General features: G+C 37.4%; 1 protein-coding gene across 1 annotated transcript in view; it reads right to left on the bottom strand.

The window, feature by feature from the left end:
• The window catches only part of LOC133519507 (synapsin-like), a 145,153-nt gene that overhangs the window by 83,588 nt on the left and 46,797 nt on the right, over window positions 1-14,768 (bottom strand). The window contains exons 3-6 of the mRNA XM_061853513.1: window positions 11,565-11,690; window positions 8,990-9,126; window positions 6,879-7,100; window positions 2,834-2,994 (exon numbers count right to left, since the gene is read on the bottom strand). Coding sequence (XP_061709497.1) covers window positions 2,834-2,994; window positions 6,879-7,100; window positions 8,990-9,126; window positions 11,565-11,690 — 646 coding nt within the window. The remainder of the gene's footprint in view (window positions 1-2,833; window positions 2,995-6,878; window positions 7,101-8,989; window positions 9,127-11,564; window positions 11,691-14,768) is intronic.

The following is a 14,768-nucleotide window of genomic DNA, read 5'->3' as shown; positions in this document are numbered from 1 at the left end:
CTTTGTTTCATTTGTTCATTTACTAACATTTTGTTTAATAATATTCTTAATATAAATGTTTACTGCAAGGTTTAAGTCATATTTATTATTATGGTTTAGCAATTACTTGCTATCGATATCGAATACCTTGTACGGTCACGTCTGAAAATATCGATACGGACAAAGTGCCAAAAATATGTATACACTACCCTAATATATGGGCCATAAAGTCGTGGATACATATTTTTGGCACTTCGATCGTGTCGATGTTTTCAGACGTGACTGTAGGTGTAGGTACGTTTTTGCCCCCGAAAAACTGGGCTATTATTATAAAACTCAAAATGCATGCCTAGTGAAATAGGTACCATACATCAATAATAATAGAACCCCACCCGAGCTAAATCAACTTTTGTTGTTATAAAATTACAATCGAATCTGAGTAAGATAAGTACCTAAGACTAATCTGAATAAGCTACTTGCCATTTAACTGACGAATAAAATCATCCTTGGCGTTTCACAATCTTCAAATAAGCTTAACTGGTAAATAAAGTGCTGAGTTTTGCAGGAAGTTTTATCTCGCGGTTAATTTATTTGTTAATTTGCTATCCAATACTTGGATATTGTGAAACCGGCCCTAAAGCTCGCTTCCATTTGCAGGCAAAAGCGAGACGCAAGTCGCGAACTCGTCGCGAACTCTATTCATGTTTGATTTTGCTGTACGAATAAAGCGCTAAATAATTCACTCTATATGCACACGGTGGTTAATCTAAATGAATAATTTATTCCATTTAGTAGTCACGATGGAAAGCGTCGTCGCATAAACCCTCTCTATAATTTTCCGTTACGCTTACTTTCCATTATAGTTTTGGAATATAATTGTTTGCTTTGGTTATTTTGTCGCGTTAGAAACTCCACCTTTAATAACACTTTCCTAATAAAGAACTGAAGTTATGTAATCTCTTTTAAATCTATTAAAATATTTTCATGAGTGAAACATATATTAACTCGCTCTGGAACGTCTAGATTCTGCCCAATCTTCTCAATTAGGATACGTGGGCAGAAACGAAAAAAAAGCAGGACAAATTACATGTTGAACTTAACATTGAGAATCCAGGGAGTGATAAGAATAGCAGTGATTAGATCTTCAGTGCTTTTCTTTTCGTTACTTATCGTGACAGAGGCAATGTCTGTTCAAAAGATTAACTAGCTAGTTACATGTATCGAACCATCCCCACGCTGTTCCAGTGCGATTTGAGTTTGTGAACGAGTAGGTATATATTATATTAGGTATATAATATATTATAGTAGGTATATATTACATTATACTGTTCGCTGAAAGCGCACAACAATTAAATAAAATGATAAATGAGTTGCATCTAGCTAGTATTAAAGTTGGTCTGGAAATGAACTTCGACAAAACTAAACTGATGACTAACCACCACACTATCCCAATTTTGATAAACAACGACCGCCTCGAGTTCGTCGAAAAATACATTTACCTAGGTAAAATGATATCATTCAACAAGGAAAGAAATGCTGATGAAGTAGAGCGGCGAATAGCAATCAGCTGGAGGAAATATTGGGCTCATAAGGAAATATTTAAATCACAACTTCCGATGACATATAAGAAAATTATTATGGACTCAGACATACTACCATGCCTCACATACGGATGCCAAACATGGACGTTTGACCTCAAAACAAGAAAAAAAATTAAAACAACTCAAAGAAGGATGGAGAGAAGCTGCCTTGGAATAAAATTAAGAGACAGAGTGAAAAATACGCTTATCCGTAAGAAAACAAATATTATGGACGCCCTAACTTTCTCACTAAAGCGAAAATGGTCGTGGGCTGGTCACGTGGCCAGATACAATGACGATAGATGGACCATCAGAGCAATAAAATGGTTTGGACCACGGGGCACGCGAGCCAGAGCACGTCCGCGCGCCAGGTGGGCGGACGAGATAGTAGCGACAGCAGGGCAAAGGTGGCTCGATACAGCCATAGACAGAGATACATGGAACACTTTGGGGGAGGCTATTACCCAGAAGGGGTCCACACACCTATAACTTCATTTTAGTTCTTATATTTTTTCTTTAATACTTAATTTTTATTTTCTATTTATGTTAAATGTACCTATATTTTTCTTTTTATTACCTGTATATTGTTGTGTGTGGAACTAAATAAAGCTTTTTATTATTATTATTATATATTACTCAGCCTCCTCGGCAAGGATGTCCCACTCGCCGAGCAGCCGCTTGCTGTGGAAGTTCTTGGACCAGTCAGTATTCTTGTCGTATACGTCCAGCAGCGGTCAAAGTTTTACCAGCAGCTCGACGTCGACATATTACTCTGCATTCGAGAACTACTGCCCCCATACTGGTGTCGTATGACTAACAATATATAAACAGGATAATCAGTTACCCTGAACTCGGCCTGCTCGACGCGGATGACTCACTCGCCGGGCAGCCGCTTGCTGTGGAAGTTCTTGGACCAGTCGGTATTCTTGTCATCTACGTCTAGCAGCGGTCACAGTTATACCAGCAGTTCGACGTCGATATATTACTTTCCGTCGGAGAACTACTGTCCCCATAATGGAGTGGTATGGCTAACAATATATAAACAGGATTATCAGCTACCCTGAACTTGGCCTGCTCGACGCGGATGTCCCACTCGCCGGGCAGCCGCTTGCCGCAGAAATACTTGGATCAGTCGGTGCTTTAATCGTCCACATCCAGCAGCGGTCACAGTTATACCAGCGGCCCGACGTCGACATATTACTCTCCAACGGAGGACTAATGTTCCCGTACTGGTGCGGTACAGTTTACAATATTTAAATAGGATAGTCGGTTACCCTGAACTCGGCCTGCTCGACGCGGATGTCCCACTCGCCGGGCAGCCGCTTGCCGCGAAAGTACTTGGACCAGTCGGTGTTCTGGTCGTCGACGACCAACAGCGTTACACAGCGGTCGCGGTTGTAACCACGGCCCACTGACGTCACCGATGTTACACTGCCTGTACAAACAAATGATATGCATTAGGCTTTTGTTTTATCATTAAAACACCAAAGTTCTATTATATAAGTATTTTTTAGGTAATAAATATTTTACTGTGCAGAAAATAACACAAAAACAAATATACAATATTTCTATTAAGAGGTATTCCAAGAGTCCCTGCACTAGGCTAGGCCTGTATCGACGGACATAGATATACATTTATAATTTATAAGTTACTTATTATGGAACTATGAAGCTACATACCACACTTATTCTATCATAGTTTGCAAATAACAGCTTATAATATGAAACTCAAAGCCCATCGAAGTGAAGTGACGGATATTTATTATTATTATTATTTTTATTTAAACTTTATTGCACACATAAAGAAAAATGTACAAATGGCGAACTTAATGCCAAAAGGCATTCTCTACCAGTCAACCATTGGGTCAAACAGAGACATTTGTGTATGTTGGTGCAGGAAAAAATAATAACAAATAATAAGGAAAAAATTAAACGTTAAGTCAAATAATATCAAAAATATATAAATAGTTAAATACTACTACTTATATAATGTATAAAAGATAGACTAATACATATAATTATGTACATATACATGATGGTGAACCTTATTTAAGTTCTTCTGACAGGAGATGCTTGCGAAGTAGTCGTTTGAAAACGGGTTTGCTTGGGGCTTGTCGAATAAAGAGAGGGAGGGAATTCCAGAGACGGATTGCCTCAACGGCGAAAGAGTTAGACATAAAACGAGTACGGTGTGAAGGAATCGAGAGTTTGAGAGAACGGGAGGAACGGAGTTCACATCCTGGACGGGGGGTGATGAAAGTGAATTTACGTTTAAGATAACCAGGGGAGGAAGGCTCGAACAAAATGGAGAATAAAATACTCAGGATTCTAAGGGACCTACGACGACGGATGGAGAGCCAATTTAGCTGACGGCGATAAAAAGAAACATGGTCGTATTTGCGAAGTCCGAAAATGAAACGTATGCCATTATTCATAAGACGGATATTCTATTTTCGCAATTTTAATTCGGAACCCAAAAATATCTTCTAACCCAAGAGCTATTTGTGCCAGAATATACAATTGTAAAGAATCATCCTAACAAACTAGCCCGAACTAGAACCTTAGATTATTTCTGTATAACATTTGTTATCCCGCTGGAATGCAATTTTAAATTCATGAATAGTAAATTGGATGTCTATTTCACAGACAGTGTCTATTTGCTTTGACTTCCTGAAAGCTTTTAAATATGTATAAGGTCAATAGGTATGTTTCACTACATATGTCACTATATATTTTGTCTTTCTTAATAAAACCAACAAAATATCTTTGAAAAATATGATTTATTTTAAATAGCGTTTGGTTATTTTGGCTGTTCTCTTTTAATGCCTCTCCTACTTTGGTTAGTAAATTTAGGCAATCAGTTCCGCATATTTCTCCCGATCTTTGGCAAGGTAGAAAAGCTCATCGGTATTTCCGATTCCAGTCTATTCCCAAATGTTAGGCTGTCACGATGTTTTTTGTCATTATTTGGCTATTTTTTAAACGTCAAAATGGAACCTTTGTTTTATTGGAACTATATGAAATAAACAGAGTAGGAGCAAAACGCATAACATAACAACCGGGTGTTTGATTTCCTCCACCCGTTTCCGGACAGTTTCTTTCGAACTAATCTTTGTATCATTCATTTTAATTGTCAAGTAGTATTCGGAACTCGATATTTTGCTACAATTTTTAAAGGTCTCCGCAGGTAGAATCTGGATAGCAAAAGTAGAAAGAACTGACTTTCTAAATAGGTAGATACAATTTTAAATGAAAGCTACAGTCGTATGGACGCGCTATAGGATAAATTTTGTAGTCGTTTCACGAGCAAGATCCTTTTTAGAGACTTACGACTTAATAATACACGAGTAAATGAAACATCAGCAAAAAAAAGCTCAAATACCCTATCGCGCAAACAGTCAAAAAAACTCTTATAACTTACACATATCTTTTTTTGACAGAAAATAAAGAAAACCCTGCCTTTTTTAGTAAATATACATTCATTTTGTTGATTAAAAATAACGAGAAGTAATTACCCTATTTAATACACCCTCCGTACCTCGGCGTTGAAGGGACGATCGTTTATCATTACACTGTATTACAATATAGTTAGATATGTCCGCGGCTTACACCCGGTTGGGAAGTATTTAGATATGGATTATTATTTGCGAAACATTGATTAAGCGGAGCCAGCTGGGCGAAACTAAAGCGGACTGTTATGGAGCCGGCAACTATTATGTATTATGGAAAGGGTTATTTAGGCTTTGCAAGTCTGGTCGGTTGCGATAAAACAGTAACATCCTATTTATGTATTTAAGATTATATTATAACTGTAGACGTCTAAATACTTTCTAGTTCATCGCGAAAATCATAAACAGTTACTTGGATTACAAGTAGCGAGTACCGAACAAAACTAAGTAGTTGAATAATATAACTACATCAAGGTCAAGTTATTTCATCAATTTCTAACAAGCATAATCGGCATATCTAATTCTGATTAGGTTAATAAATATTCAATCTTACTAAAGTTCCTTGTTTATATACCAAAGGAAATCTCATTAAAGAGCTTTATTTAGTCTCTTGTCGGAAAATGTTTAAACAGTAGTAGGTACCTAAATTTATTACTTACTTAGGTACCCAGAAATAATTGGTATTGATTCAATAAATATTCAAACAAATTTCCATAATCCTGTATTACACTGATTTTTATGAGAAAAGAAGTATTAACAAAATTTTTGACGACCTGTCTGGCCTAGTGGGTAGTGACCCTGCCTATGAAGCCGATGGTCCTGGGTTCAAATCCTGGTATGGGCATTTATTCGTTTGATGAGCACGGATATTTGATCCTGAGTGATGGGTGTTTTCTATGTATTTAAGTATTTATGAATATTTCTATATTATATATATCGTTGTCTAAATTCCCTCAACACAAGCTTACTTTGGGACTTAGTCAATTTGTGTAATAATGTCCTATAATATTTATTTATTTATTTCATCCTTGTAATGTTTTGGGCAACGATAATAGGATCGTCTATATTGCCCATTGTTGTTTCTCTTTTCGGTAGGTAGGTAATAAACATCCTACTACTGTATCTTTAAAGGCAAAATTGAATCGCAATTGTGGCTGGGTTGTAATAAGTAACGGCGATAGACCCATTCAGAAAGGGAAAGGGATTTCTATTAGCAGTGGTTACCACAAAAAGCATTAAGATAAAAGGGTTTGGCCTTAATGGCATAACTATTTTTTCTTAAGAAGTAGGTTCTTATACCGAAAGCAAAGTATTCTCCCTACACAAAAGTTTCGTTTCCATTAAAATATGACAATCGGATTGTGGAGAAAAGAACAAAATAGAGCACTAGAATAATTATATTTTCATCACCACAGCTCGTAAAGGCTCTATTTATTTGTCACAAACGATTGAGAAATACTTTTATCCACATGCCAATTTTGAGTTGTTCTCGTAGAATGGCTGGTGCATGGTGGGCATGACGTTAAAGTCATAATTTTGAATGATAAACATCAACGTTCATTTGGATTTCAATTGTAATGTTTTACAGTTAGTATTTTCCTCGCGTAGATGTGGTTAAAAATATGTTACGTCGTAGTCCTTACGCCGGATCGAAAAACTACACTACGCTTTTAACAAAGACAGTACCTACATATGAAAGAGGAGAATAAGTGCCTAAAAATAATTGAATGCATCCCATACGTCAAAAGTGAGGAAAGTGAAGTTGAAGTTTTGCAAGTTTAAGTACGTAAATATTGCGATTGATTTCTTACAATTACAGTACCTATACATCATCCATCGTATGTATGTATAAGTATACAAAAAGTCTTACCTAACAAGTTAGCACCCTGATCTCTTGCAGCGCCTGTGAGCGACTGTACGCGTTGCAGAAGCGACTCCCGAGACTTGGCGGGCGATGATGGCGCGGAGGTTCCTCGGGAGCCCCCGCGCAGGTTGAGCGATAGGTCTCCGCCAGAGCTGGGCGCCGGCGGCGGCCCCGATGGGCCGGCGCCGCCGCTGCCGCTGCCCGTGCTGCTGATGCTGCCACCGGTCGCTAACAAAGTAGGATGATAGTTAGGTAGCGTATAAAACTTTATTAATGATTTATAAGCAATCATAGTTTCAAGTTGATTGAAAAAATCCCTATTAAATGATGCAAAATGTAAAAAATAGGTTCCAACAGGACCAACACAATAAAACAAGAAAACCCCGATCCAACATATTTCACCAAGGATTATAAAAGTTTTCCCAAGTAAAATCAAACTCTTTTTTCATGTCTATAACTTTGTAAATACTTGTGGGAAAATTGCCCACCTGAATTCAGTCCGAAAAGTTAAGTCTTTGGTCCCACGTTAGTTTCAATTAGAGTTTATTTGTGATCCTGGAATTGTGAGTATAAACGGGTTTGCTCATATAAATTGCTAGGCGACGAACTTCCTGCGGCTTCAGCTTGCTGTGCGCATAACTGACCAAGCAAATTGATTAAACTAGTTTCAATTAGTTTAAATCTCACTAATTAACCAACATACAATACTAATATGTTCTAACGTTGAAATGAAAAGCATCATAACTCGACGCAGTAACATATACCTCTATCTCTTTCCGTAAATAGACATGCCCCAAGTCCTAAATAAACACAATACCAGGATTGTAGTTTCAACAGAGGCTTCAGAGACCGAGATAGCCCAAGGATCCGACTAATCTAGTATATTAAGGTAGGAAAGGACACGAAAATGTGTAGCTAAGCTTCTAAATCAGATTTCCTGCTCCCGTTCCCTGCCGTCGCTCCGGAGTTGGGAGGAAATAGTTGGAAATCAGTTTCAGGCAAATTGTGTAAAAGTGCGAGGACTGTGAAGCACTTTGCATTCATTTTGCCGAGGAGTGGACTTGAATTGCCTTTTAAGAACTGTTGCATCTTTAAGGTATGTACCTATTTAAGAAATATTTAACTTCAATTGGATACCCGAAAAGAAAGAAAAGTTAATGCTCTGTAGAATTAACACTTTGTTGGGCCCCAATGCGTAAGTTAATAATTTAAAGTGATTTAAACTTACCATGCTTTGTCTTTTCTCGGAGAGTAATTTTTTTTAAGAAGAGATAATTAAATGTACATGTGAATATTTTAATATTGAAATAAATCAAGAGACATTAAATTTGTAATTATTTCAGTCTACAAACGTACCTAATTCCCTCGAATTTTCCAAGCGTCAAAGCAGGAACGTTTAATAAATATAAATTAGGCCCAGAGACGATTTTGTGCTACTTACTGTATAAATTAAAAGTTACAATTTGTGGAGAAAACATTTTCATGTTGTGAATACGTAAATTTTTGTTTTGTTGCTAATCTCGCTTTTCCATTTCATTTGCAGTGTTAAAAAATTTAAATTTTTATTGATATTGAGCCTCATTTTATTATGGAACCGCTTTTCGCTTTAAATGCCTGTTTCCCATCAATTATAACTTTTTTCGAATTTGCAACTTAATTACTATTGCATAATTTAAGGAATCAACAAAATCAATGGACATGAAAGTTATATGGACTAGTATACAAAAATAGACCTAGGTAAACTTGCACTAGGTAAGTATGGCCCAATTTGATAAATTATAAAAGGAATGAAAACTGTAATGTCTTTTTAACTTCATAGCCGGGTAAATTCAAAATACCCATTGCCCATTTGCCTACCAAATACCAAATTCACGCTCTAACAGTTTTGATCGCTCAGAATATCTTAGATATTTCAGTCACTGCCCACATATTTGTAAATAAGTATGTATAGATACTGCATTTGGTATCAGTTTTTAGTACCTTGATATATTTATTCATTAACTTAATTAGTCTCCTACCCATTCGCATATAGTAAAATTTTGCGAACGCTTAAAACTAGACAGCCGTTTTGGTGCAAATGACCCTTAAAGTAGACAAATAGATTTGTGACGACTTACCCTGTGAAGTCGGTCTCTGGTTCTGCGGCTTCGGCTGGCTTGTGGTGGCCGGGCGGCCGGTGTAGGGGTCCACCTCGCCCTCATCGCACTCGCTCTGCAGGTCCCCCGAGCTGAATCTGCGCAACGCCTCCGCTGAGCTACCGGCCACCGCGCGGGACAGGGAAACCGACACCATGTAGCCACACTCTCTTACGACACAACACCGAATGGACCATGCACTGACGATGGACGCTGCGTTGTTACTTGTTCAAGCCTGGTGATGCTTGAGTCATACACAGATTTAGTTTGTTTTAAATTTCTGTTAAATTTGAGTTTTAAGGAAATCTGATACTCTCCGCAATTTATGAAGCGCGGAGCGCAATACAGAGTAATGTCAGTTTTACAATAGACTAGTTTTATTTTTGATGGTAAAGAGTATTTTTATTTTATTGTTCAGTCTGTGTGTGACCAATTTAATTGCGTGGTTGTTTGTACTAACTACTTGTACATATTCGTGTTGTTATGGAGCGACAGTGAATGTTACCTATTGTGATTATCACCTGTGCGCTATGGTAAATCAGTACGACGAAGGTAATTAGAGATAACAAATAACAACGTTCGTGTGACCAGCGCGGCGTGGGTAAATAAAATTTGAGCTGATGAGTGGTGGCACACATGTGGCAGCGGGGAGGCATGGGGTGGCAGGGGCGTCATTTCGAACGTATAACGAGAACGGGCGAGTTTTAGGTACAGGCGGACCGGTATAATCCTGATCTATGTTAACGCAAAGTTATTAAACACGTTGTATTAAGCACATGTTACCGTCATGAGCGTCGGTAGTTGGCTGCCTACTTCTTCATGTATTTGCCGATAAGCATAGGAGCGTAGAATCCGCGTATTGAAAAACATTCGGCTCGAATCGAACTTTAAGGTACGTCAAAAATTTCCTAAAGATACGATATGGATTGGATATGTCAGTGTCAAAAGTGACGTTTTTATTTTGAAAAAAACGTAACTTGAGCAAATGTTTGACGTATCTTAATGTTCGGATAGGGCCGAATGATAAAAAATTTAATGCGAAATATATGACTTATGTCACAATTTAGATCTAAATGATCTAAATTTTGCGTAGTCAGGATACAGATTGAGGGGCCCTTACACTGATTGGCCTGAAAACTCGTCCGCATTTGCGCCAACATTAGGAACACGGCTTGGGCGGGCGGGCTCAAGTGGGAAGGGGTGGAAGCGCGGTGAAGCGGCTTGGCCTTTTTACACTGTTTTAAACGTCTTTTTTAAACCCGAACGTACCTGATAATACACGTCAGCTTTTCAGTTTCCGAATATAATCTAGCGATTTTGTTCAAATATTGTTGATATGTTTTTTTTGTTAATATGATTTTCAATTCAAGTACAGTCGGTAAAAATCGTTTAAAACTAGTAAAATTACACTGACCGTTATACAAAGTTATAATTATGATCGCCTACAATACAGTATTAGGTAAAGTATTTTGAATTTTGTTGTTCAATAACTGATAAAATTCATTGTTACAATATCTGCTTTTCCAGCATGCTCGAATTCCAGTAAAAGCCATTATTTTGTGACAAGTCAAAATTGACCATTTTTAATGTCACAAAAACCTTTTTGTATAATTTCTTGCATTTTTACCTATTTAAACAACGAGAGACAACACTGAAGTTTTTTTGGCAAAAATAAATATGCAATGCAATATTTTTAAAGTTTTAGGAAGAGGTGCAGTATTTTAATAAAAAGTATAACGTATAACTAAAAATAGCACATTCTTAATACAGCCATCTAAAGCTCATTCCGATGATAAAATATTAAAAAAAAACACACATTTCCAACTGAACTGAAAAAAGTGAAGTCGGTTAAAAACCATTAGGTGTTCACCATAATTTGTGATAACTATCTAAATAGTTGACCTGATAATTACCAGTAATAAAAAGTTTGTGGTAGCTTTTTATTATTCAGAGTAAGTAGAATATGAAACAAAATGTTTGTAAAATATGACATGTAACAAACGTCAAGCATAATAAATAAATCTGCAATTAAAAACAGATCTAAAACAAATATACTGAATAGTATAACGGTGAACCAAACTGCCCTAAGATCTTGATAATAAAATAGTTTATTGCACAATCCCACCCAAGCTAAGGCCATTTACCTATTTGTGTGTTTATCACTAATGCCTATTTGTAGCTTTGTTATGAATGTTTCTATGTATATAAGTATTTATATCTATTGTATTACCGTCTAGGACCCATAACACAAGCCTTATTAAACTTTTTATGGGTGTCGGTCGTTTTGTGTAAAGCGTCCCATAATATTAATTTATTTGTGTTAATTTAATATCATCTATTCGTCGCACTAACAATCTATTTCAGAATGCGATGAATAGATAGTGTCTGTATTGCTATGACGCTACAAAATTAACGGAGACGGACTTTTGAGAAAAGCTTGTAAGGGCCTCTCAAAAGTTTCGAACTGGCGGTCAGCGTTGGCGACCCGCTGATCTCCCCGGTCCGGTCACTACGGCTACTGCGTCATTCCGAGCGACGTTGAACAAGGTAAGCTTACCTTCTTTTCAGGTAATTGACATTGGTGGTGAAGGAGTTGCGGAAGCTTGAGAAAGACAGGGTTGATGTGGTCGCGGCCTGCGGGCCACAGATCCCCGGACACCCCGCACGCTCTATCTTGCCGTCCCTGTTGCCAAAGAAAAATCTTCAACTCAGTCACGCACAGTAAACAAATATGTGAGAGTACTTACACAACAAAATGTTTTCTACGGGTAACCGTGATTTATTGTAACACGGGACCATCGTGGCTCAAGTGTAATTTTCGTGTTTATTGTGAAAAGTAAATTAACCACTGTTTTTTTTTGTGTTTTTTTGTGTTGTTAATGTGCGAATTGATATTTATAAATACCTATGATGTTCGCATTTACATACTGTAGCTTTATACACGTGAAGTTATGAGAATAAATGTTACCAACGAGTCGACAACTGTGCTGTCAACTGTAGCTCCGTGACAACGATGATATATCACCACCTTCTTGTTTTTAACCTTTTGTAATACAAAAAAATCACGCACACGCCAACATTGTTGTTACAAGTTAGCATAAATGTACTTAGAAGCAAGAAGGTTACTATAACAATGTACGCTTAACCCATTCTCAGCTAATCACGACACGATGTCGTTTGGCCTCTATAAAGCATTTCCTTTACATACCGGGAAAGCCATATTATCGGTTACGACGCAGCGCTACGACCGTAGCTCAGTGGTGATTATGTTAAAGGTGGTATTTCAACATTACTGCGGCAGCGGTGATGCGGGTGTGGTCACTGTCAATTTTCTTGATATAAGTTAGTTTGTTTAGATTTCCTTAATTAGTGACATTCGTAGCTGCATTACTGCCACGATCAAAGGATGACTCACGCTAGACCGGCCCGAGCCCGGGCCGACGCGTCCGACTGACGCGACGACTGATCGGTGACACGAGTGCTTTCCATAGAAAACGAAGCGCCGGAGCTGTGGCCCGGCCCCGGCCCGGTCTAGCGTGAGTCATCCTTTAAACGTTCAATCCGTCATTCATTTTATCAAGGAAATGACATCGTCAGCGCCCGCGACAAAGTCGTAACAGTAGTGTAGCTGCAGTTGCTATCTGAAAATTCCCTTTACATGTACAGTCAGCGTCAAATACTTTGTAGCAACCAAAGTAGCCAAATAGTTCGGTACACCATATATTTAGTATGGTGTACCGAACTATTTGGCCACTTTAACTGCTACTAAAGTATTTGACGCTGACTGTACAATGGCAACGACGAGATCTATCAGTTTGCCTATTCTAATAATCGCTCTAGTCGCATCTTTCATAATATCTGCCAATTTTTAATCCGGTCTTAACGTATTACCCGATTTTCAGTAAAAAAGTGCTAAAAAAATCCTAACTAGAACAATTTACACGACACCCGAGGCTTGCCATAAAAAGGCAACTAACCCCATGTTAAATTATTGACGCAAAATTGCTTTGATGTTCGTACGAAAAGCCACGAGGGCGGCCTCTGCGTAGTGACGCGTACCTACCGCCATTGACATTTTCGGGAATATAGGCCATGTTACCTCGAAACTAAAGTGTTACCGAAAATATAAATACTTTTATGAAAACTGGGTACATTGTATTGAAATTGTATAAATAAGAACTTGAACATCCCATCAGTTAGAGTTTCATACAGTTCTACGTCAATATCTGATATTCCAAATTAGAAAGAAAAGACTCAGTTTGGTTTACTGCACCATTTTTAAGTTAGTAAAGTTTGATAGTAAGAAAGATATAATTTAATTCAATAATATTAATTTATTTAATTTAATTTATAATTTTTCGGGATATAATTTTTCTCTCCTTTAGTTTTTTGAAAACTGTTCAAAATTGGAATACTTAAGCGCCAGTGTACATTAGAATTCATCTGCTAGTCAATATTACCAATAACGTTGGCAACTACACCAAAATAATTTCTACGTTGAGGCCATCACAACCCCCTCCCTACGCTTGTATGATTGATGTCGGCTTTCATCGTAACCGATGTATTCCCATCTAGTACCTATATTAGATGAGAATACATCGGCTACGACTGTGTAGAAAATATAGCACAATAATATTTCTAACATTTTAAAGATTTTCCAAAAAACGAAACGTACCTACGTACAAATTATATCTAAAAACCGAACTTTTACACAAAATTTGCAATGAATTGGTTGAAACATGCGACCCGCAGAGTAGAACATTCGGGGAAATACGAATTATTTGCCAAGCTGAAACGGAGACCTTCGCTAAAGCTATGCGTTAGTATATTTTTATTTTATTTCGATATTGCAAACAAAAATTCGTGGAGTTATCGGAGCTGGCGGTAACGTGCTGTATTTTATTACCTTCGGGAAACAAACAGGCAAAAAAACACACATAGTTAATCAGATTACACTATTGCGGTAAAGTAGCACCATATGTAGGCATTACTGTAAGATATATAAAACACGTTGATCTCCTCGTCTTATTGCTAGTAACCTAATCTGAACATAATGTGCGTACATTTGAAAACGTACTTTATACCATTTCACTTACGTTAAATCTTATATTGATATATCAAAGTGTAAACTACAAATATTTCTATTTGTACTTATTAGTTCAATAATGATGTTCCACGTAAAACATGTGTAACGTGAATAACGATGATATCAACAACGACAGGATCTGATCCAACTCGATACAAAACGCCCAGCCACCTATTATTTCAAATACACTGTGTAGGTGTGTACTTACGTTGTATACCCGTATGTTGATCGGTGAAGCTGAAGTGTTAACATCGTGTAAAGTAGTAATGGCCTGCTATTCCTGTTAACCTCACGAATCTTGGTAACCAGTATAGGGATGATCCATGATTACGTATGTTTTGTAGTCAAGGCACGGAAGAGCCGAATCCACATTCGATTTTTTTTCTCTTGTGTGTTAGTCCTAACGCATAGCTCGAGCAGCTGAGGGAGTATGGTGGGGGTGACCATTGACCAATATCATTATTATTTCGTACCCCACAAATTTCTGATATTATTGATATATTTTCTTTGATATGAAACTTTATTACTTCACGCTGAGAGCAACATTACAACATGATTGAGCCCTCGAGGCAAATCGCTAGGGAGAAAACTTGAATAAATGAGGGAAGGTCACATCAAAGATATAAACATAAGATATACATCTTATAAGTACTTTTTATTAGAACAACCTTTTTA

Source organism: Cydia pomonella, chromosome 7, assembly GCF_033807575.1.
Source record: "Cydia pomonella isolate Wapato2018A chromosome 7, ilCydPomo1, whole genome shotgun sequence".
In the NCBI taxonomy this organism is placed as follows: domain Eukaryota; kingdom Metazoa; phylum Arthropoda; class Insecta; order Lepidoptera; family Tortricidae; genus Cydia; species Cydia pomonella.
This window is presented reverse-complemented; position numbering and strand designations above follow the sequence as displayed.